The 26,284-nt window shown below is 38.0% G+C and overlaps 1 protein-coding gene across 12 annotated transcripts in view; it reads right to left on the bottom strand.

Annotated features, from left to right (window-relative positions):
* The window catches only part of ZC3H13 (zinc finger CCCH-type containing 13), a 95,230-nt gene that overhangs the window by 30,096 nt on the left and 38,850 nt on the right, over positions 1-26,284 (bottom strand). For 6 of the 12 annotated variants that reach the window (XM_084879296.1, XM_084879299.1, XM_084879304.1 and 3 more), the window contains 4 exons: positions 25,966-26,135; positions 20,284-20,481; positions 12,219-12,529; positions 8,639-9,103 (listed from right to left, as the gene is read on the bottom strand). In XM_084879296.1, the coding sequence (XP_084735422.1) occupies positions 8,639-9,103; positions 12,219-12,529; positions 20,284-20,481; positions 25,966-26,135 (1,144 nt within the window). The remainder of the gene's footprint in view (positions 1-8,638; positions 9,104-12,218; positions 12,530-20,283; positions 20,482-25,965; positions 26,136-26,284) is intronic. The other 6 variants (XM_084879297.1, XM_084879302.1, XM_084879301.1 and 3 more) reach the window with 2 other exon arrangements.

Genomic DNA, 26,284 nt, shown 5'->3' on the forward strand with positions numbered 1-26,284 from the left:
GGATTTAGACTGTGGCTATCCATCACAGGGAGTCTTGTGATGATAAAGTTGAGTATCTAGATTGTGGTGATGGTAATGCAAGGTTACACAGCCACTAAAGAAAACGGTACAGGCTCCTAAAAAAACCCCTAAAAATAGAATTATCATATGATCCAAAAATTCCACTGCTGGGTATATGTTCATAGGAACTGAAATAAGGATTTGGAAAAGGTATCTGAACTCCCATGTTCATTACAGCATTATTCACAACTAGAGGGTTGGTGCATAAAATTAGTGCACTGGTGGAAGAGGGGGGAAGGTGCTGGAAAATAAATCAGTTTCACTAAAAAAGAGATGTTGACAGGAAGCCAGGAAGGCTGGTCAACGACCTTAATTGCTCTAACCTTTAGTTGAGATATTGTTAGCTGAAGCAGAATCTACCTTGTTTGTCCCGTTAAAGTTTCTGTTATTTCCTGCCTAAGGGCCACATGTAAATTTCTGTTTGTGTTGCCTACGATGTTTTCCCCAAAGCCTCAATAAAAGGGGATGGAGGGCCAGAGGAGGTAGTAGTTCTCCCTCTATAGTAGGGGTGTCGAACTCAATCAGAGAAGGGGCCAAAATCTAAAATCCAGCCTAAATCGCGGGCCGAATGGTTTACTAAACAGTCATAAACTGACAATGTCATAAACTGACAGCGGAGTGCAGTGATGACAGCGCGGTGCGGGCCACATTGCAAGGCCTGGCGGGCTGGATTTGGCCCGCGGGCCTTGTGTTTGACACATGTGCTCTATAGAGTTGGACTACCGCCTGGCCCCCCATATCGCCAAGTTGAATTTCTTCAAGTCTCAAGTCTCTTCATTTGTGTGCAGTCCTTCTCTAGAACCTGAACCCTGAATTTGAACTCTTTCTATGCGGGCCGTGAAAGAGATTCCTACAGGGGGGTCCCTACAAGAGATTCCTACGGAGGGTGCAGAGCCCAGACTGGGATACCCCTCTCACAATCCAGGACTGCTGGCTCCCAACTGCTCACCTGCCTGCCAGCCTGATCACCCCATAACCATTCCCCTGCCAACCTGATTGATGCCTAACTGCTCCCCTGCCTGCTGGCTGGTCACCCCTAACTTTCCTCCCCTGCCGGTTCGGTCGCCCCTAACTGCCCTCCCCTTCTGGCCTGGTCCCCCCAACTACCATCCCCTGCAGGCCTGGTTGCTCCTAACTGCCCTCCCCTGCAGGTCAGTTTGCCCCCAAATGCCCTCCCCTGCAGGCCTGGTCACCCCTAACTGCCCTCCTCTGCTGTCCTGATCGCCCACAACTACCCTCCCCTGTTGGCCATCTTTGACCACATTGGGGCGACTATCTTGTGTGAGGTTCAATTTGCATATTCTCTCTTTATTATATAGGATAGCCAAGAAATGGAAGCAACCTAAATAAAATGTGGTATATATATACAATGGAATATTATTCAGCCTTAAATAAAAAGAAAATCCTGCCATTGGCAACAACATAAATGAACCTGGTGGACATTATGCTTAGCAAGATAAGCCAGACATAGAAAGACAAATACCACATTATATCACTTATATATATTGAATTAGAATCTAAAACAGTCAAACTCATAGAAGCAGTGAGCAGAATAGTGGTTGCCAGGGACTAGAGGGAGAGGAAAACAGGAAGGGAGAGGAAAACAGTCAAGGTACCCTTGGGGTACAAAATTTCAGTTGTACAGGATGATAGTCCTAGATATCTACTGTATGTTATAGTGCCTATAGTTAGTAATAATGTATCAGAAACTACAAAATTTGGTAAAAAAAAAAAGAAAAAAAAAAAGAGAGAGTAGATCTTATGTTAAGTATTCTCATTATACACATCTATACTAATAAAAGCCTAGGTGGCCCTCACGTGCAACATCATCATAAGATGGCCACCACAAGATGGCCAAGCGCACAGCGGAGACAGGGTGTGGATGTCACTCCATGTGGTGAGGGCTGGAAGTCCCGCGGCTCTGTGTGGTGCAGAGGCCAGTTCCAGCTTCTCCGCTGCCTCGCACAGAGGAGGCAGGTCATGGCAGGGGAGGGCAGTTGGGGGCGATCAGGACAACAGAGGAGGGCAGTTGGGGGACGATTGGGCTGGCAGGCAGAAGCAGTTAGGAGAAATCAGGCAGCAAGTGGCTAAAAGCCAGCAGTCCCAGATTATGAGAGGGATGTCTGACTGCCGGTTTAGGTCTAATCCTACAGGGCCTAAATCTCGGACATCCTCCGAGGGGTTCCAGACTAAAGAGGGTGCAGGCTGGGCTAAGGAACACCCCTCTCGGTGCACAAATTTCAGGCACTGGGCAACTAGTCCTATATAATAAAAGGCTAATATGCAAATCCACTGAAAGGCAGAACAAGGGGCCACTATGATGAGCACTGACCACCAGGGGACAAACACTCAGTGGAAGAGCTGCCCCCTGGTAGTCAGTGTGTTCCCAAAGGGGGAGTGCCGCTCAGTCAGAAGCCGGGCTCATGACTGGTTGCTGGAAACCAAATCAGTTTCAGCTGGGAAAGAGTTGTTGACAGGAAGCCAGGAAGGCTGGTCAATAACCTCAATTGCTTTAACCTTTAGTTGAGATTATGTTAAGCTGAAGCAGCTGTTAAGCCTCAATAAAAGGGGATGGCAGGGCCAGAGCAGTCGTAGTTCTCCCACTAGAGTTGGACTACCGCCTGGCCCCCCAAATCGCCAAATTGAATTTCTTCAAGTCTCTTCATTTGTGTGCGGCCCTTCTCCAGGACCTGAACCCTGAATTGGAACTCTTTCTACGCGGGCCGTGAAAGAGACTCCAATATCTGGCGCTCAAAGCGGGGTTCCTGGAGGAGAAGGTATTTTTCGCCTAGAGCGAAGGAGGAAAAATACACCGAGAAAAGGTGTGGAAAATTCACCAGAAAAAGGTGAGGGAAGATTCACCAGAAAAAAGGTGAGGGAAATTCACCGCACTCAAAGCCCACGGCTAGCTGCAGCGTCGCGAACTGTAAGCAGGGTGGGAACGTCTCTTTTCAGCCAGGCTAATGGGGAAGAATTCGGTTATAAAAATATAGAATACAACCCTTTGTTTCCTGAAGAAGGTACATTAGATCTTGAGTGTTTAGCAAAAGGTGGTAAAAAAATTTGAAGAAAAGGGGCTTAGCAGCAGGAAACAAGGCACCTCAGAAAAACTGTTTTTCCATGGGGAACGCAGTATCTAGATTATTGGAGCCTTTTAGAGAGGCTGAGGAGGAAGCTCCTCGCCTGTTTCCCTCTGCTCCTCCCAGAGAAGAGCAGGAAGAAAACTTGAAGGAATGGCCTTTATGGCCCCCTTCACCTCCATGTCCTAATCCTGGAACATTTAATTCACCAGCAATAGAATCATCTATACAGAGAGCCATCAGAAAAGGAATGAAGGACATGCAATATATATTTGATTTGCCAGCTTTAAAAGTTCAAAGTACAAATTAAATTGGGAGAAATTATATAGTTGTAATTAAAATACCTAAAGTATAACTTGTTTTTGAGAAAATAAAAGGTGTGTTTTCTCTAATAATTAGGAATTAAAAATAAGTTGCTTATTATTGGTCTAATTAAAAAAAGAGGATTAATTCTGTGATCTCAACCAAATATTTTCTATGCAAAAACTAGTCTAAATTTAATTGATATCTTAAGATAATAATAAAAGGTATTATAATATTTAAATCATATATGGATATAGATATTTGTTTGATGTTTTTTTCCATGTTAAAATTTCAAGGCCTTAACAGAGATGATTCTTGGAAAGCTCCAAGGGCCCGGAGAAATACAAGAAATTTATTCTCTTCCTAAATGATTTAAAACAGATTTAATAAACTTGAAATTGCATGGAAAGCCTTATCAAATAAAAATTAATAAATATAAATATTTTAGAAGGTTTATAGGCATGTATTGTTAATGGCAAAGGAAAGCAGTTAACTTATTTGGCGCATGGTAGAGAAGACGGTATAGACGCCTGACATCTGAGAATCTTTCTTGCCATGCTAGCAGTAATCATCTGTACGGTAATATTACCTGGGACAAATGTGGAAGTGTTTAGGACTTATGTTCCTGACCCTTCATGGGTAAAAGCCCTTATGTGGGCTGATCCCTTGCCAATGTAGTCACCAATAATACTAAGTACCTTGGTCATCCAGGAGGAAAATGGGTGGGGCAAGGAAGTATAATTACACAGGTGTTGCCACCCAGCTTCCTTTTTTGTATGACACAAAATCAAACCAATGCTTCTTTGTGTATAAAATTAAAGAGAGGTTTCTGGCTTGCACCAAAGTAGAGGAATATCACTACTTGCTCCTGGGAGAGGTGCAGAGAATGTAACTAAGACCTTGTCTATACAAAAAGAAATTGACAACCAGTTTAAATTTGAATTGCCATTGGCTTAGAACAAAGAATATCCTTGCATGGTATTATTCTACAATGTCATTTATAATTTTTGATATTTTACAACAGCATATTGTACAATTATTCCAAACAAAATTAAAAATCTAATTTTCGAATGTTTGGCAGCAATTTAAAAGGACATGAAAGGATTTAATCCCTTCCACTGTGTGGAAAGCCTCACTGGGAAGGCACTTGAGCATTCTATATTGGCCTTTCTTGCCTTATTTGCAAAGAGGGACCCTCTCGTCACAATAATTGCCCACAGCTGTTGCTTGAGTTTTCAGTTCATGCTGAGGTTAAAACCTCATGGTGGCTGGTACCATGGATCCGTCTCTCACACAATGGGGTGAGCTGGATCCTCCCTGGAGAAGAAACCTGGGTTCCCTAAGATCTGTGATCAATGCCGGGGCCCCGCCAGCAGGCGAGGGGATCCCAAGGCAGGCACCGGGCATGGAGGCCATAGGGGCATAGGCTACCAAGGAGACAGAACTGAACCTCACATCACCCTGCTTGGCCACAGAGGATGGCTGGTTAGCCAATGACGGGTAAGATTCCTCAAGGGAGGGACAACCTAAGACAGGCACAGCCGCAGAGGGCCATCAGGAGAGGACCTGGGGGCCAACAGAGGTGGGGCATAGATCCTCACCCCCCCAACGCTGCAGGGGCTTGAACACTCGCCCTTTTGAGGGATGTCTCCTGCCCCATGGCTGCTTCACGCTTCCCATACCCAGCTCAGATTGGGACCCAGGCAACAAACAGATTTGGTCCAGCTCAGATTGAGACCCAGCTACAAACAAGAGACTTGGCACGGCTCTTATTGAGACCTAAGCAACAGAGAAGTGGCTGATGGCCACTGTCCTAAATCTAGATCCAGCCTAAATCTACGAGTGCTCAGGGCTTTCTCAAGGATGCATATAATCTTTTCCATTAATATTTACAGAGTAAACTAAAAATGTTGTTAAAGTATTAAATTTGACAGTAAAATAGTCAAGTTTTCAAATTAATTTAAATTGGCTAAATGAAATGAGTTAATATTCAAGAAAATTTAATTGAACAACAGGCTGTTCCTAAAGTATTAACCAAAATTTCTATTGGTAGTCCATTTCATGGTAAAATTGTTTAACATACAATAAACCCTAAAGCAGTCATAGTTTTTGTACAAAAAATTAAAAGTTAAAAGTTATCAAAACGGCATTATAAAATTTTTCCAAAAGCCTCCCAATAATTAAATAGAAAAAAGGGGGATAGTGGAAAATACCATACAAAAAAAAAAAAAAAAAAATGTCCTGTAAGTAAATTACATTTAGAAAAATTTTTCTTCTTTTGAAAACCAGTTTTCATTTGTAATGATAAGAGTAAGACAGCCATGAAAAACACATATAGTACCAAAATAAGTCAAAGAAAAATTGTTTGGGCAAAAAATTAAAAGTATCCCAAGTAAAATTTATAGAAAAGATTCCTTTATTAATTTTGGTCGAGATATGTTTGTATATTTTCAGAAAACAACTCTAAGACCATGTGGATTCCTGCAACAGAGAAGAATTGACAGGAATACTCCAGCCATGAAGACAGGAGGAAAAACAGACCAGAGGTGGAAGATGCTGACGACGCCTTGCCATACTAGCAGTCAGCAGATGTGCGTCGCTGCAGGTTGTCCAGGACCGAACCAGAGGTCGGACCTGCATTGACACCATTTTTCCACCATCCGGATACCATTGCTGTCATGGACTCAGAACTGTTGGACATTAAAATTTGGACTCAAAAAACTGTGTGACACTGAATCTGGGATTCAAAAACTGTTGGCCCAGAAAGAAATGTACTACAGACTGATTTCATTTGACTCTCAGCATAGCCATTGTTGCTTATTTCATTTTTTGTTTGTTTATTTCTAGTCTGCATATGTAAAATTTTTTAGGGAAAGAAAACGGGGGAGATGCTGGAAACCAAATCAGTTTCAGCTGGGAAAGAGTTGTTGACAGGAAGCCAGGAAGGCTGGTCAACAACCTCAATTGCTTTAACCTTTAGTTGAGATTATGTTAAGCTGAAGCAGCTGTTAAGCCTCAATAAAAGGGGATGGCAGGGCCAGAGCAGTCGTAGTTCTCCCACTAGAGTTGGACTACCGCCTGGCCCCCCAAATCGCCAAATTGAATTTCTTCAAGTCTCTTCATTTGTGTGTGGCCCTTCTCCAGGACCTGAACCCTGAATTGGAACTCTTTCTACGCGGGCCGTGAAAGAGACTCCAATAACTGGTGAGCCCAGCAGCAGTGGCCTCTCCTGCCTCCGCAGCAGCGCTAAGGGTATCCAACTGCCAGCATAGGCCTACTCCCTCTGGGCCTCTACTCTATATACATAAAAGCCCAGTGATCAGCATGGCCAGAATGACTGAACAACCAGTGGTATGATATGCACTGCAGCAGCCAACCAGCCTGACCCAAGCCCCCATTCCCCCTTCCCCAGCTGGCCCAGTCCCTGATTGGCCCCCAACACCCCAGACATAGATGTTTAAGATAATCTAATTAGTTCTACAAGAAAAATAAAGCAATATCACAATGTAAGATTAACATACAAATTTTAATTATCATTTCTATATACACACTTTTGAAGACATCAGTGCTTAAATGAATATACATAGTTATTCATTTAAGCACTGTTCCAAAAAAAAAGGATTGAAACATCTAAATATCCACCAATGTAGGGCTTATTACTTTTAGTAGAGGCCCGGTGCACAAAATTTGTCCACAGGTAGGGTCCTTAGGCCTGAGCGGCAATCAGGGCCGATTTGGTTCCCCACCTCCCCCTTCCCTCACCACCCACGCACTTCCCCCCACCTCCTCCTTCCCTCCTTCCCTCAGTGCCCTGCCGCTGCCACTGATCACCAGCCATGTTCTGCACCACCCCCTGGTGGTCACCACACATCATATGAGCAATCGAATTTGTTTTCCTGGTTGAAGGCCTGAAGGGACACTTTGAATATTAGCTTTTTATATATATACTAGAGGCCTGGTGCACAAAATTTGTGCATGGGGAAGGGGGGTCCCCTCAGCCCAGCCTGCACCCTCTCCAATCTGGGAAATCCCTCTCACAATTTGGGATGACTAGCTCCTAACTGCTCACTGCTCACCTGCCTGCCTGCCTGATCGCCCCTAATTACCCCGTTCCCCCCCTTCCCCTGCCAGCCTGGTCACCCCTTACTCCTCCCCACTGGCCTGGTTGCCCCTCAATGACTCCCTCTCCCCCGTTGGCCTGGTTGCCCCATGCAGCCTGTTCGGTTGTGATATCACTTAGGCTTTTATTATTATAGATATACTATATAGATGGTTTATCCTATTAAATAAACACTATGCACCAGAAAAAGACTGGCTGTTTACCAAACTGAGTAATGTGGAATTATTTCCAATATGTTTTTTAAGTAAAAACAGCAGGGTATAGAGCAGAATATAGTTAGTTGTGTTTTTTTTAAAAAATAAAAGAGTATTTTTTATTTACATTTATAAAATGTAAATAAAAAAGCAAAGGACTAAGAAAACCCAAGACAACTATGAAGAAGGTGAGGGGCCTTTAGCTTAATGTGAAGCTGTAATATTGACCAGCAGACCAATGAAAGGAATGAGTAATCAGGCTGTGCAGCAGTGTTTTGGGGAAGGGAAAAAGGACTGTAGAAGAAGACAAAGTTAATTCATTCCAAGAAGTCTGGAGATAGTCAAATATATTTTAGGTAGTAGTTTTATAAGACAAATGCATTTTTAGGGAAAGACAAGAAAAATGGCTCAAAATCCTGATATGTGATGATCTGAGGTGTTTTGAAGCAAGTACAAATACTGAAGAATACACAAATTAGTCATTTCTGACCACCAATTTTGAAAGCCCACCATTTAACCCAATTTTAATGATTATTTTGAAATTAAATGTAGTATAGAAATTATTTCCTTTTCCCTTTTATTCTCCTGAGAGCAATTTTCTTAGTGTTTCACATTAATCAAGATTTTAGGCATGATATAATTCAAACTGGGGGTCTAGTTCAGGCCCAACTTACCTTTTGCTACTTTAGTTCACAATTCCTATTCAGAATTATGAAGTAATTAACTGAAAATTACTTTGACAAAATAATGACAATAGATGTAGAAATAATATATTTAGAAAAGAAATCTTAAGAGATTTAATAATTTCTATATAAATATACAAGATACAGTTAACTGACAAGTCAGAAATCTTCAGTTAACTGACAAGTCAGAAATCTTACCCTTTTCAGGTAACTCTGGACCTCTTCCCCTACTTCTGCCCATCCGATCATTCCTAATTTCACCTCGAGACTCACTTCTGGAATCATTCCTTAATTCAGTACGAGAACTTTCTTCTCTCAAGTGGTTTCTGCCATAACTTCGGGATTCTTCTGGATATGTATCCTCCTTTCGATGAGTATCTCGACTTTCACGGTCCCTGTAGTCATGGGCATCACGAGTAGACCGAGAATCTCTGGGATCACGGCTCTCCTTGTTATCTCTGCTATACTCTCTCATCTCCCTGGAGTCCCGAATGTCTCTGGAATCTCGTAGCTCCCTCCGGTCTCTAGTATCTCTGGCATCTCTTCGATCCCGAACATCTCGAGGTTCTCTGTCTTCTCTGTGGTCTCTAGAAGAGCTCTGATCCTGTTCATACTCTCGTTCATCTCTTGTGTCCTTTTCTCTATCCCTTTTGCCTCTAGTCTCTGTAATGCAATTTTGGAAATAAAAACCCTCAATATATTTAATATGGAACTTTAAAAATTTTATTACAATGATAATGCATGTTCTTTGAAGAAAATAAAAGGGGAAAATATGGTCAAATAAGAAAATTAAATCCGTCCAAAGCTAAAATTCCAAAGGTAATTTTTACTAATGCTTACATAATTGTTTTTTTTTATGAATAAACTCTAAAGATCTTACCCTGCCCCAATGTACCCATACTTGTTTCTTTAAAAAAAAATTTTTTTTATTGATTTTTTTCCAGAGAGGAAGAGAGAGGGATAGAGTTAGAAACATCGAAGAGAGAGAAATATCGGATCAGCTGCCTCCTGCACACTCCCTACTGGGGATGTGCCTGCAACCAAAGTAGGTACATGACCTTGACTGGAATCGAACCTGGGACCCTTGAGTCTGCCGGCCAGTGCTCTATCCACTGAGCCAAACAAGTTAAGATCATACTTATTATTTAAACAATTGAAACAAATGAATTGATCTCATATAATTAGTGGTTTATTTTTAAGAAATCACTTTGAAATACAGAGGCACACATTGACTTTAATCATCTCTACCAAATATTAGGTCAGATTAGACCACAGGTGACCACCTCAAATGGCATTAAAGACTTTATAGTGGCCTACAGTGAATAAGCTAAATGGCAAAGGCAAGGGTTTGATATGTCTCCATCCCTTCTTGTAAACATCTATTACTTCTAGTCCTCTTCCAATATCAACTGGCCTAAAAATATGTTCACTTGATAGTGTTTTCTTTTCATGGCGCCCCCATCTGTCTGTAGAAATACATCTAATTATTTTATATATATATATATATATATATATATATATGGAACTGGAGAGCATTATATATATATATTTTTTAGTCTAAAGCTTTACATGTCTCCTTTTCCCCCAATTCTCCTCCGCCCCCCCCAAGCCATTTCCACCCCAGGCAAGCTCCCACCGCCCAAGTGTCTGTGCTTATTGGTTATGCTAATATGCATGCATACAAATCCTTTGGTTGCTCTCTAACCACCATCCCCCCCCTCATCCCCCCATTTGTTTCTGGATCCATTCTTTTTTAGAAAAATAAATATTTTATTGATTTTTTTACAGAGAGGAAGAGAGAGGGAGAGAGAGCTAGAAATATAGATGAGAGAAACATCGACCAGCTGCCTCCTGCACATCCCCCACTGGGGATGTGCCCGCAACCAAGGTACATGCCCTTGACCGGAATCGAACCTGGAACCCTTCAGTCCGCAGGCCGACACTCTATCCACTGAGCCAAACCGGTTTGGGCTCTGGATCCCTTCTTGTTTGTCAAATTATGTTGCTCATTATATCCCACATATGAGTGTGGTCATGTGATATTTATCTTTCTCTGACTGGCTTACTTCACTTAGCATAATGCTCTCCAGTTCCATCAATGCTGTTGCAAATGGTAAAAGTTCCTTCTTTTTTATAGCAGCATAACATTCCATTGTGTAGATGTACTACAGTTTTTTTTTTAAGCCATTCATCTGCTGATGGGCACTTAGGCTGTTTCCAAATCTTAGCTATTGTAAATTGTGCTACTATGAACATAGGGGTGTATATATCCTTTCTGATTGATTATATTTTTTTCATTACCTCCCTTTTCATTCTTCCACTAAAATTATTCTTATTTCAGAAAATGACATCTAGAGGAACAAACATCTGCTATACTCTTGTATGGAAGGTTAAAGAAATGTCCTCCTTACAAAGAACCTAAACACATATGGATTCTTCCAATAATATAAGCCACTCTTATCGCAAAAAAAGCAATCTCCCAAATACTCAACTGTATACTATTCCTCTTCATTAGTGTGTTTAATAATTATGTTTTGAAATAAAGAGTTTTCATTCAGTAGTCACTAAAGAAATATTATTATTAAAATACTAATATACTGATCTTATTCCAAAATCATGTACACAGGGATAATTTTATAAAATAGGTGCTCTCTCCAGTCTCTACTTATGTATCCATTATTTTTGTGAATAAAAAATCTGATTAATTATTGCTTGCATTGTTGATAGGAAGAGAACAACTAAATTCAATATGATTCATGGGAGACTGCTATACTATACTCATAAACAGCCTTCTAAAATGTATATTAAACAGAAATGTTGTTACAAGTAAGCAAATATTTTCTGAGTACTCATTATGTTAAAACTAACTGAGGAGAGGTTAGGGAAAAACTTGTCAAGGTAAATAAACAAGGACAAGAAGCTTATACAAGTACAGAGATATTAGAGATATTACACTATATTGTCGGGTAACGATAACTCAGTTTGAACAGAGTGTAACAAATTCAAAGTTAACTTAATTCTCAGGGATCTAAGAATGGAAACTGCTTTGTTTACTTTATTTTTTTCTTGAGTTATACCTGGAAAACTATCACTTGGTTTGCACTCACCTTTTGAATGCTCCCTCTACTCTCACCTCTTTATCAAAACACTTTTGATGCTTTCAAACTCTGCCCTCTGGTTGGCTGCTTCTCATTCCTTCACCTCATTATTTTTTAAAAAAATTAACTCAACAATTAGGAGGGTGCACTAAAAATAAGATGACCAAAAATTTCTAGAACTCAAGAGTACTCAAGTAAAACTTTAAAAAATATATATATTATTGATTTTTTTACAGAGAGGAAGGGAAAGGGATTATGTTAGAAATATTGATGAGAGAGAAACATTGATCAACTGCCCCTGCACACCCCCTACTAGGTATGTGCCCACAACCAAGGTACATGCTCTTGACCGGAATCGAACCTGGGACCCTTGAGTCTGCAGGCCGATGCTCTAGCCACTGAGCCAATCAGATTAGAGCTCAAATAAAACTTCTTAAAGAAAGCACCAACTTAGTATACATATAAATAACTAATAAACATGCTAACAGCTTACATGCCCATGCTAATAAGCACCTCATATTGTCCTCAAGACCTCTCCTCTGTGTGTTTATTAGAAGGCTTAATATAACCGAGTTCTCACCTATCCTTTATTATAATAATAAATCTGAATGTCCAAGTCTTAAGTTAAAAAAAATCAACTTAAATGACTTTTAAAAATCCAGATAAAATATAGTGCATACCTTCCCTCTTTTCATGACGCCGATCATGAGACTGTGAAGTTCGTTCATGATCATGCCTCCCTTTCTCTCGCACTGGAGAGCGATGTCTTGAAGGACTTTGCTTTCTCTGAGGAGAAGACAGGGAATGTGAAGGATAAGGCGAAGTAGAACATCGTAAAGGTGGCGTTACTGTCCTCTGATAAGATGGTGAAGGAGTTCTTTTTCGATGAGGAGAAAGAGAATGTCTTTGAATAGATGATCCTGACTGTGAGGAAGATGAGTGATGTCTAGATGACATAGGAGAATGATGCTGTCCTGCAGGGGAAGTAGACCTATAAGAAAAAAATAACATTAATAAAAAATAGTTTAAGAGCCTTCATTTTTAGCTAAAAGAAAATACATTTTCCCCCCAAATAAAACTGCAAAATAACTGCATGTAAAAAAGCTAAAACTGTGAATAATTCTAGAATAAATTTTAATTCACACTGCTATAAAATATTAAATTGACTTTTAAAGATTTGACAGATTTTAAAATCAGCTCTGTTTTAAAGAACAGTTCTAGAGGAGATATGCACTGCCTTTCTCCTAAGCTGTGGCTGCAAGGTAACATTCTCTCTGAGCACAGATGGTCTAACCCTTACTTAAAATATGGAATTCACTTTCATTACAGGTAATCTCTGACAGAGTGACTAGGTACTTGGAGGGGGGAACCCACAAAAAGCTAAAGAAAAAACATACTGGTAAGATCTAGATAGAAAGCAGCTGTGAGAATGCCTACACTTCAAGGTTGTGGGAAAGGGAAAAACTTAAGTCAAACCTAATCTGCCCTGCCCGAGTTGACATCTAGAAAATTACTAGGGGAGCCGAAACCGGTTTGGCTCAGTGGTAGAGCGTCGATCTGCGGACTGAAAGGTCCCAGGTTCGATTCCGGTCAAGGGCATGTACATTGGTTGTGGGCACATCCCCGGTAGGGGGTGTGCAAGAGGCAGCTGGTCGATGTTTCTCTCTCATCGACGTTTCTAGCTCTCTCTCTCTCTCCCTGCTCTGGTGATTCCCTGAAATCTTGCTCCACCAAACTGGTAGACACACCCAAGCTTTTTTCATACAAATGGCCTGTCATGGCTCATGCTTCAGACTTTCCTAAAATTTCTCAAACAAGCAGCATCTGGCCTCAGTGTGCCCTTAACCATTCACTAAATGGCCCCAGGCTTGGTATTAGCAGCAGCTGGCCGTAGTTTCCAGCTTGGCCTTGCCTGGGCACCTCTAATGCTAGCTCAAGTAGCAACCACCTGCCATTACTTTGTAGCTCATGCTGGGTGGCCCCAGACAGGTGGTAGCTGATCTTGGCTGCACTTCTCAGGAAGCCCCAGAGCCAGTGCACCTGGTGGACAGCTTCAGCAGGCACTAGTGCCCCACTAATGCAGACCCATCTCTGTGGGGTGGGCCCTGTACAGCTCATTCTCACGGTGGTTGGTGGTCATAGCTAGTCCTTGCAGCTCACTGGCCTGGGAATAAATCCCTTCCATTGATGTGCCAACAGCAATCAAGGATCAACTACAACAGAAGGGTGTATACAGTCCACATAAGATTGCAGAAGGGAACAAGCTGGAGTGCCTAGTGCATGTGACCGTGGAAGCTAAGCCACTAGATCACATGTGTCAAACACAAGGCCCGCGGGCCAAATCCAGCCCGCCAGGCCTTGCAATGTGGCCCGCACCACGCTGTCATCACTGCACTCCGCTGTCAGTTTATGACATTGTCAGTTTATGACTGTTCAGTAAACCATTCGGCCCGTGATTTAGGCTGGATTTTAGATTTTGGCCCCTTCTCTGATTGAGTTCGACACCCCTACACTAGATTATACAGGACGCCTTCTACAGTAAGTCACTTTACCAAGCCCAGGAGATATAACAGCTTTACCTTATACATAGAAACAAACATAGGGATGCTGAGAAAAGGAGGAATCAAAGAAACATGTCCGAAAAGAAGGAACAGAACAAAACTATAGGAAAAGAACTAAACAAAATGGAGACAAGCAATCTACTAGATGCAGAGTTCAAAATACTTGTTATACTAATGCTCAAGGAATTTAGTAAGAATTTCAACAGCATAATAAAGGACATTGGAACTATAAAAAAGAAATACTCAGAAATGCAGGAAAATATTATAGGTATACTAAACCATCAGTGTAACATCTATTGTACAATAGGATTATCTAGATATAATAGGTTAAGTTAGGGATATTGAGACACAATATTCCTTTTATAAGTAATTTTTCTGACTAAGTATTCAATTTGAACTTTCCTGCAAGTTATCTCTCTTCTAAAGCAAATTACAGAATGGAAATGATGAGGGAGAAGGGGAAAGAGACAGGGGTAAGGGGAAGAGAGGAAGAGAGGAAGGGGAGAAGAGGGGGGAAGGGGGAGAGGGAGAGAAAAGAAACAGCATTATCAAATGACTCACTAGATCAGATGGAAATAATTGACATCTTTAGAACATTTCACTCCAAAGCTTCAGAATATACATTTTTCTCAAGTGCACACAGGGCATTTTCAAAGATAAACCACATATTGTGACAAAGGCAAAGTCTCTTGAAATTCAAGAATATAGATATCAAATCAAGCATCTTTTAGAATCACAAAAGCATAAAATTCAAAAGCAACTACAATAAAAACAATGAAAAACAAAAATCAAGCACTTAGAGGCTATTAAATAATGATTGGGTTATCAAAGAAGAAATAAAAAGCATCCTGAAAACAAATGACAATGAAAACACAACAATCCAAAATCTATGGGACACAGTGAAAGCAGTCCTGAAAGGCACGTTTATAACTCTACAGGCCTACCTCAAAACAAAACAAAACAAAACAAACAACAATGTCCAGGTCAACCGAAAAAGTTTGAAGGCCAACAATTACAAGCATTATTGGATGAAGATGAGTGTCAAACTCAAAAACAACTTGCAGAAAGATCAAACGTTGCTCAGCAAACAATTTCTAATCATTCACAAGCAATAAGAAAGATTTTAAAGGAAGGAAAATGGGTACCACATCAACTGAACGAAAGACAAATGGAAAACAGAGAAGTTATCAATAAAATGTTGCTTCAACAGCATGAAAGAAAGTCTTTTTTACATTGAATTGTGACTGGCGATGAAAAGTGGATTTATTTGGAGAATCCCAAATGCAAGAAATCATGGGTTGATCCAGGTCAACCATCAACATTGACTGCAAGGCCAAATCGGTTTGGAAAGAAGAAAGTGCTCTGTGTTTGGTGGGATCAGGAAGGTGTGGTGTATTATAAGCTTCTAAAACCAGGTGAAACTCTTAATACTGATTGCTATCGACAACAAATAGTCAATTTGAAGCACACTTTGGTCGTGAATCGACCAGAATAGGCCAGAAGATACGGCAAAATAATTTTGCTTCATGATAAAGCACCATCACACACTTCAAAACCAGTTAAAGACACATAAAAGATCTTGCCTTGGCAGTATTAACCCACCCACTGTATTCAGCAGACCTTGCTCCTTCATATTACCACCTGTTCCGATCAATGGCACACACACTTTCTGAGCAGCACTTTAAAATGCATGAAGAAGTGGAAAGTTGGGTCTCTGAATGATTTGCTTCAAAACAAGTAAAGTTCTATTGGGATGGTATCCACAAATTACTTGAAAGATGGGGGAAATGTGTAGCTAGCAATGGACATTACTTTGATTCTTTTGAAATTATTGCATTACAAAATCCGTATTACTGATATACACCTAGTAGAATTATCAAATAGTCTGTCCAACCTCATAGGGAAGGTGGGGGCGGGGGAGGTGTAAGAGATCAACCAAAGGACTTATATGTATGCATATAATCATATCCCGAAGACACAGACAGTAGGGGGGCCAGGGCTTGTGCTGGGGGGTGAATGTGGCCAGGGAGAGGTCAATGGGAAAAAAAGGAAATGTATGTAATACTTTAAACAATAAATAATTTAAATTAAAAACAAACAAAGAACATAATAATCTCTGCAAATAATGATTCAGGTGAGTTCCAGGTAATCAAGATTTTACTATTTTCTATTCAGATTAGGTTTTGAAAAATTTATTTTTAAAAATTATGGGAAAACTGCTACATTTTCTAAAAGCAAAGTATCAATAACAAAGTAAGTCCATATGTCTTTTATTTTATAAACCAGTAGTATTCAGGTTTTAATCAATGTTAGATAAATAATTCAGTGAGTAAATTCTACTGTTCAAAATGAAAGACATTAACATTTGTTTAATAACTGTGGCCTCCAAGCTATTCACTTCAAAAGCAACTACACAATAGATTTTAGTGTTATTCTAGTTAATAAATGTTCTGGGAACAGAATATATTCTTTTTTTATTTCTAAATTTGTATTTGTTATTATTTAATCCCCACTCAATATTTTTTCTAACGTGAGAGAGACACATTGATTGTTTGTCCCCAGCATGGGCCCAACTGGGGCCAGGGATGGAGCCTCCAATGGAGGTACATGTCCTTGAATAGAATCGAATCTGCAACTCTTCAATCCCTGGTACATGTTCTAACCACTACTACTGAGGAACCTCAGCCAGGGCCAGAATATATTTTTAACAAAGTTAATGTGGCCAATGTAGATTTCTGAGAATAATACTCAAATCCTGGATGGCAGATCAGTGACAGAGGCCTAAGGAAAGTTTAAGAATTCTTAAAAAAATTTTGGAGGGGGAAATCCAAGGAAATAAATTTTGCTTGGAAACTTATGGGTACTCTGCCTCACCAAAACACAGGGGCAAATTTTTACCCAAGTATCAAGAAATTTTCAGACTGCTAAAATCCACCAATGGATCTCAGGTTATCAGCCCCTGATTTAAAAGGATGTAGAACTGAGACACAGAAGACAGGGACTTAATGGGTCACGTGGTTTTCTTGCATCATTTGTCCCATGTGAATGCATACTTTTCTAGTAATTCAATAGGAAACCACTGAAACAAACCTCTTCCCCCAAACCTCCCAAATATTAGGTAAATAGGCCTAAGAAGTCTTACTTGGAAGGAAGGGGAAAAATCCATATTCAAAGAGATAATTTACACACACATCATTACTCTTATTACTTCCACCCCACAGCTTCTGACAACATTTCACTGCTGCATCACCAGCTTTTAGAACAGAACCTATAACATATTTTAGGAATTCGATTACTATTGAACAAATATATAAATTAGCATATAGTAAGTCCTCACTTAACATTGATGGGTTCTATAACTTTAAGTAAAATAATGTAAAACATGACAAATTTTACCACAGACTAAATGATATAAACAAGAGTTAAGTTCCTATGGCACCTCATCGATATTATAACAAAATGATGTTGAGAATCTGCTGTATTTTTATTTGAAAACACATCTAGATATAATAACATATAAATTAATTTTAACAGGTAATTATTGGACAGCCAGAAAGAAAAACTGGAAAATGAATAATCAACCTCAATTTCTCCTAATACAAAATGTGTTATTGTTTCAATGATGAAATATGTAGGGACATATGCTAAGAACCACCTCTCAGAAATTTCTGGGTCAAATAAGAACACCAAGAACCATCAGAGAAGAATCAAAACTTCTTAAACTGTAAGTCTAGAACATTTAACATAATTTATATCTGATTTATATATCATTTTCAAAACATAGCTATTGGATTGAATAAAATACAATGTATATTTTAGAAAATTATGTTCAGGAATTGTGAATGTGCCAGTTAACCACTTTCTTGTTGCTCCAGTAAAACACAATGTTGCCAGATCCTAGCCACAGCTGAGATAATCATTCTGGTTCTTCTAAGTCACCACAGGGGAGAGGGAAGAAAAAATTTCATCTACCTAAATAAGTTAGATAAGATCTCTTATGAAGACAAAGAAAGGACTAAGCTTACCACCGAAATATATTTTTGGGAAATTACTGGGTTTTGACAAACTTACAAAGTTATAATAACTGCTTATTAGGTAGATAATTTATTCTTAGTATTATTACAAATACCATTTCACAGATTTTCCCATATAAAGGGCCAGACAATACTGGTTTTACTCTGATCTTATTACTTAATAACATGAGGAGAAATGGCATCTCACAGGTGTAGTAGAGACTACAATGTCCTATCTCCGAGGTTGGCAAACTGCGGTCTCGAGACACATGGGACTCTTTGGCCCCTTGAGTGTGGCTCTTCCACAAAATACCATGGCCTGGGCCAGCCTATTTTGAATGGCATTAGAAGTTTAAAAAATTTGGCTCTCAAAAGAAATTTCAATCGTTGTACTGTTGAATATTTGGCTTTGTTAACTAATGAGTTTGCCAATCACTGTCCTATCCCAACACTTATTCTCTCCTTGCTGTTAGTGACCCCAATTTTACTTGCTTAAGATATATGTGCAGCTAAAGGATTACATTTTCAAGATGCCTTCATAGCTAAATGTAGCCATGTGACTAAATTCTGGTCAACAGTATGTAAGGGGAAATTGTGTGTGAGACTTCTTGGAAGATTAAGGCTTTCTTCCTTTAATTTTTCCTATTGCCTGGAATATGGAAGTAAAGGCTACAGCATTAGCAGTCAAATTTAACCGTGAGATATCTAACTCTTTGCTTGAAAAGTGAGCATGCACAAGGAATCTAGTGTCATGACATTGAGGAATAGTCTATGAGTCTCAGACCCACCTCCCTCTGACCTTCTTTAAATGAGAGAATAAATCACAATTTATGATTCCCAACCTTTGCTGAACACTGGAATTCTAGTGAGCTTTCAAAATCTGGATACCGAGGTAGCAACCTATATTAAATAAATCAGAACACCTGGGGACTGGAATTGGGTAGCAATACTTTTTAAAGGCACTCAAGTGATTCCAACGTGCAGCAAAGTTTGGGCACGTATCCTTATTTCTAACAGCTGATTCTAAATCTAACAATACTGCATCAGCAACAGAAAAAAAGAATAAAAATTAGAAAAACTAAATAATTTTATGGCAACATTCGATTAAGTGAAAACCTGCAAATGGAAAGGCATATTTAAATATTACTATGTGGTAAATTATTACCGAAGTAGAAAGATAAAGAGTATATTTATTGAGCACTTTGCTTATATTTTTAAGCTTTACCTCATTTAATCCTCACCTCTATCTATGAGGTAGTATCATGCATATTTTCAGTGAAATAAACAGAGAAAACAAATACTTTACATCAAGTAACTTGCAGAGCCAAGATATAAGTCCTGTTTGTGCAAATTCAAGGTTTGTGTATTTTCTATTACATTGTAATTCAAAAAGAAAAGAGACTAAGAGGTCTAGAGTTATATATTTTCTTGAGGAAATATGAGTTTCATGAAAGAATTTCAAAATGAATTTAAAATATTAACAAGGATAAAACATCCCTATCCAATCTGTAAAACTTCCATAAATCTTGTGAACCAAAAGATCAACATACTAAACCCATACTTATAATAGCACTATTCACAATAGCCAGGAGACAGAAGCAATCCATATGTCCACTGAGAGATGAATGGATAAACAAATGTGGTATATACAGACAATAAAATATCACTCAGCTTAAAAAAGGAAGGCAATCCTGGCACACACTTCAACATGGATGAACTCCTAAGACATTATGCTAAGCTAATCACAAAAAGACAAGTTATTCCATTTATATGAAGTATCTAATGTGGATAGATATAGAAATAGAAAGTAGAATAGTGGTTACTAGGGACTGAGAAGTTGGGAGCAAAGGGAGAGGGGAAGGAAATTTTTTAATGAGTCTAGAGTTTTAGGTTTTCAAGGAAAAGTTCAGGAGATGTGTTTCATGACAATGTGAATATAGTTAACACTACGGAACTGTACACTTAAAAATGAAGATAGGAAATTTTGTTTTTTAATCACAATAAAAAATGTTAATATTTACTGAATTATCCATAACTCAATATGGGTATGATTAAGTATGCATAAACAGTTTACTACCACTAAAAAATCCATTACAGTAATGCCTAAGAGCTCCTGAGTATTTTAGATTCTACAAAAAGTAAGATTGTCAACAAGTCAGAATCTTCCTTACCTGGGCTTGTCTCTTTTTTCTCGTTGTCTTTCAAAATCCCGTCCTCTGTCCTTTCCATCTCTAGGTTTTTCTTCTATCCTATCTTTTACTTTATACTTTTCTTTATATTTTTTTCCCAGAGCAATATCTTCCTGTAAAGGAGGAGGTGGACTAGGAGTTCGAGGTCCTTTCTTTTTACTTTGGTTGCTTTTTGAATTCCTGAAGATAACACAAAGTTATCATTAGAGATCCAAATACTTTTAGAAGGTCTAATGGATATTTTTCTCATTTTAACAAACAACATTTTAAAAATGGTGGCATTCCTTAAAACTTGCCTTTGAATATTTTTTATACTAGTAATATCTAGGAAAAAAACAGAAATGAGCAAAGAAATAATTTGTTATTTATATCATTAATACTTATTACATAATTTACAGGGTAGGTGTCTAAGACAGAGGTGGAGTAGGAAAAGATTCAGGAAATGAAATAATAAAAGAATTGCATGAACGGGAGGTGATTTTTTTAAAGTTTATATAGAAAAGTAGATGAAGAAAGTAAAAATCACCTATAGTTCCATCACCCAAGGATAACCATTGTTAAAACCTTGGATATACGTTCACACTATTTCCATGTCTCTTTCTCTCCCCTGCCACACACAATCCTACTTTTTGTACTAAATTCGTATATTTAGTACAAAAAGGTTTTTGTACTAAATATAATATGGGTATCTGTCTATAACAAAATGTAGATTTAGATTATTATTATAGATTGTACGGAATTTCCTTGTATACATATATTCTATAACTTTTTTTTTTTTAAAATTAAACATTGATAGTTTAAAAAAAAATTATTGATTTTTTTACAGAGAGGAAGGGAGAAGAAGAGGGAGCCAGAAACACTGATTAGAGAGAAACATCAATCAGCTGCCTACTGCACACCGCCCATTGGGGATGTGCCTGAAACCAAGGTACATGCCTTTGACCGGAATCGAACCTGGGACCCTTGAGTCTGTAGGCCTATGCTCTATCCACTGAGCCAAACCAGTTAGGGCCATATTAATAGTTTTTAAATGGCTTCTATACTTTTATCATTACAAAGAACACACAATTATATTAACTATAAATGAAATCTTAAGCATTGTTAGTAAACATTTAAATCTTTGAGTCTTATTTAAAAAAAAAATCTTTTTTACAACATTTAAATTATAAAGACAGTCCTCTAAAATTCTGAAATTTTGTCTTTCATATTTAACCTACCTAGAATTAATAGCTTATGATCTTTCATTTGTCACTTTAAGTAATTTTATCTAAATGGTATAACTTTGAGCCTTTATATACCCCAAATCAGTGGTCGGCAAATTCATTAGTCAACAGAGCCAAATATAAACAGTACAATGATTGAAATTTCTTTTGAGAGCCAAATTTTTTAAATTTAAACTTCTTTTATCACCACTTCTTCAAAATAGACTTGCCCAGGCTGTGGTATTTTGTGGAAGAGCCACACTCAACAGGCCAAAGAGCTACATGTGGCTTGAGAGCCACAGTTTGCTGATCATGGCCCCAAATTATCTGTCTTTATGTTATACTTGAACAACAATTTGACCGAATGCAGCATTTTGATATCACTATTCTTTTCCCTCAGAATTCTATTAAGTACTTTCACACTATCTTCTAAAAAGTCCAAAGAGAGTGTTTTTTTTTTCCTATGAAAGTTACTTGTTTTTTTCTGCTGGGATGTATATATTATTCCTTAGACATTAAACATTTCCCCAAAATTCCCTGGCTGGTGTGGCTAAGCTGGTTGGAGTAACATCCCATATGCCTTAAGGTGGGTATGATTCCAGATCAGGGCACATACCAATATTGTGGGTTCAATCCCTGGTTGAGGAGTATTTGGGAGACAAACAATCTATGTATCTTTCTGCCATTGATGTCTCTCTCTAAAACAAAAATATTTTTTGAAACTCTCAAGATAAATAATTTTCTTTTTTAAAATCTTTTTTCAGTACTCAGTGAGCTATTTCCATTTGAAACCTCAAGTCTTTAAATCAATCTCTTCTACTTTATTTAATCAGTTTGCTATATGACTAAGTATTTCTGTTTTTTTATTATAATTTAATGAATATCCTGGAAGTCTCTTCCATTTCTTAATTTTTTGTTATTTCCTACAATCCTCTGCTTTTCTATAATCCTCTGTTATTTTCTATAATCCTCTGCTTTCCAATTATCTAAATATGTCCTAAATTTGGTAATTTTGCCTTTAAGCAAGACTCATTCTCCTAATTCTAAATTTGGCAATCTCATGATTGCACAATTTTCAGTTTAAAAATTGTTTCTTCTTCCAAAATATATTTCTTCACAGATTGCTCATATTTTCATCAAATGCTCTTATCATGTCAATACAGTATCCTCTCAAACTGTACTAAAATTATATTTCAATTTTTCCCATTTTCTGTATCAATGAGTATTTAGTCTGGTACTGAGTTGTTAATTAGCCTTTTCATTGCATACATTTGGCAAGTTTTCACTAGCCACTCATTTTACTATCTATTGATTTTATAAATGACGCCTTGAGCCTGAATCTCAGAACTTACTCCCTGTGACCTTGAGTTCTCTAACACAAAGATTCTGTAGCTATAAAAGGATAATGTATAGTAACTTCCTCAAAATGGTGATAAAGTTTAAAAAAAAAAATATAACACTATAAAAGCAATTGAGTTATGGTGACCATTCAGAAAATTTAGTTCTCTTATTCCTTTATCCCTATTTCTTATTATCATAGACTAGAGGCCAGATGCATAAAATTTCTGCACAAGGGAGGGGGTGGGGAGGGGAGGTATGTCCTTGAACATTAGTTTACCAGACACTGAATAACTGCACAAATAAATACGTATAACGCAAATAAACCTATATTTTTGGTTTCCAAAAACAAAATATTTTCTATTGTGCACACCAAATGTCAGTCCAAGACTAATGATGTGGCAATCAGCTGCTAAAATATTTGCTGCTAGAATTAGTGAAGAGAAATGGTGTGCCTGAATTAGTGGAAATGGTGCGCCTGAGTGTAAGGCGCTTAAGGGAAATGAATGCAACATGATGGTAATAATTAGTCATTAGCAATGTTGTAATTCGTTATTAATCACTAGAGGCCTGGTGCATGAAAACTCATGCACTGGAGGGGGGTCCCTCAGCCCGGCCTGCCCCCTCTCATAGTCCGGGAGCTCTCAGGAGCGGGAGGTGACCTGGCAAGCAGGGGAAGGTAATGACCCCATCACACCTCTGCTGCTGCCACTGCCAGCAACACAAGCCTTGGCCAGCCTTGGTTACCTGAGCCTTGAGCAGCTTCCACCCAAGGTTTGTCTGCACCTTGGGCCAGCCCTGGGCACCTCAGCAGCCGCCATCTGAGGCTTGCCAGTGCCTTGAGCTGGCTGGGGGATGAGGAGCCTGGGCACCATTATCTTGTGGCTGTGGATGCAGCCATCTTTAAGGGCATGGCAGTCAATTACATATTCCCTCCTTATTTGCTGTGGGTGCCTCCATCTTTGTGAGGGCATGACTGTCAATTAGCATATTCCTTCTTTATTAGATAGGATATGTACAATAGCATATTATAAAAATTAAGTTATGAAATTTTAATTAAAAAGTTTCTTACATACCATTATATTGGCTAGGCTGCAAAAATATTCGTTGTGAGTCACATGTGGCCCTTGGGCTGTGAGTTTGACATGCTTGATGTAGATGGCCAAAACAGATAATACATTTGCTGGTTCTAAGCCACACTATATCTCACATATCTACATAAAGTTTACTATCAGACTATATCTCACAATGAAAGTAAAAGAAAACTGGCAGCTCTCAGGGAGAATGGTCAGTTTTAATTTGTAATTATCTCTGCCACCCCAATTTGATAACCATGTAAGACTAAGACCCAGAAGTTTGTTTACCTGATTGTTACCTCAGTTGACTGTCATTGGTTGCAACATTCCACTGAATTTTAAATGAAATTCTAATCCTTATTTGTTGCTTAATATAATGTCTTAAACATTTTACAGTATGACCAAGAAATGAAACTAAAAGCTGATGATCTGACACACTCTAGGTAAACTGCAGAGCTAAAAAATGGTATGTACAATGCAATGTTTTCTTTGTACCTATAATGTATTGTTTTCCAGATCCTTCTGCTTCTACTATTAAATTAATTGTAAATCTTAAAGTCAACAATATTGTAGAATACAGGAAATACCACAGTTAAGTCAATAAGTAATTAGTCATGCTAAATTTTATCACAAGATAAGTGAGCAGTAAGAGATGACTACATGAAAAAGAACAGGATACAACTAACCACTCATCCAAATAGTTATGATTTCTATGAAAAGATTAAATTTCAAAGATTCTATTTTCTTGCATCAAAGACTTTATAAATAGAAAGATAAGAAAATAAAAAAAATATTTCTGGTATGCTGTTTGTTGAGAGGAAAATAAATGAAATTGAGGAAAAGTTAATAATTGGTTAACCAAGTGGATATAAAGCAAATAGGGGTAAATCACATCACTCTATGTTTAACCTCTTCCATATCACTTGCCATTATTTACTCAATTCCAAGAGCAAAGGAAAGGATCAAGTCAACTCTACAAAATGCTTCATTAAAATGCAAAACTCTATGCAAATTAGGTACTTTGCGAAGATAGAACAATGAACCATCAAGATCCTATTATAGCCTGGCCACTTTCACTCAGTAGTTGACCATTGACCTATGAACCTGGAGGTCAGTGCACATGCCCCGGGTGCAGGTTTGGTCTCCAGTAAGGGGCATACAGGAGGCAGCCAATCAATATTTCTCTTTCACATCGATGTTTCTCCTTCTCCCTCCCCGTCTCTCCAAAATCAATAAAAAAATATATTAAAAAAATCCCAATCTTCAAGGAGCTTAAATTTAATAGAGGTTGTAAAACATGTATGCCACAGCTAAATTATAATATAAACAATAATTAATATTACGAGGGGGATATAATTAAAATTTGATACACACAAAGGGAATACAAATTATGTTCAGTAAAGAAAAATGGAAAAACTTAGCAGAAAGATAAAAATTGAGTTAGACATCACAGTCTTACAATGTAACAATATTTAATCATTTCTGCTTTTATTTCTTCAAATGGCTACTACAATAAAACTAAATAATATATTATTATTGCTACATATATACTGTAAAGAATTTAATCTCTTGATCATGTACACATGACAAAAAATAAGTTCATTATGTATCATTTCTAACAGCTAAAAACTAGAAACAACTTAAATATTCAACTAGATTAATATGTATAGATACAAAAAAACTAAAGCTACATATATCAATACATATAAATGTGAAAAATGTTAAGTGAAAAAGTTATAATGTATCTGTATTAAGGTTAAATTGATGAAAATACTATATATTGCAAAATAATACATACTATGAAAGTACAAAGACATGCACAAGTATAAAACAAAATTCAAGAGGGAAAAAATAGGAAATATTATGTTTCATTTCTTAAAAAATAGGAAGTTCTGAAGTATATGTAGATGTGACAGATATTTTATTGTTCTGTATCTTTATTTATTACATTAAATACTGAATGTATTAAAAGTACCCTTCTGTAATCTACTAATTCCTTAAGAGTATAATGTCAGAAAAAGCTATTTCTTCCCAGCACTATTTATTACCTTACTAACCTTTGCTGGTCCAACATGGGAGAGGATACTGTAGTTGTCTTCCTGTCCTTCTTGCTAGTTGAAGATGATGACTTAGGGCTTGATTTTCGCTTTGGAGATTTGCTAGACTTTCTTAGAGAATGTGATGGAGATAACTTTGATCTAACCATTTCTGGTGAAACCTGTCAAAAAATTTGGTAAGTCAATTCAGAAACTCCTCCAATCATGGTTATAATAATCAGGAATCAAAGCACTGGTTTTTAAACCATACGAAAATTAAAATGAAATATTAAGTGTTATATGATAGCCATATATTGATAGTAGTCAGACT

Source organism: Pipistrellus hanaki (assembly GCF_964339955.1).
Source record: "Pipistrellus hanaki genome assembly, chromosome: 3".
NCBI lineage: Eukaryota > Metazoa > Chordata > Mammalia > Chiroptera > Vespertilionidae > Pipistrellus > Pipistrellus hanaki.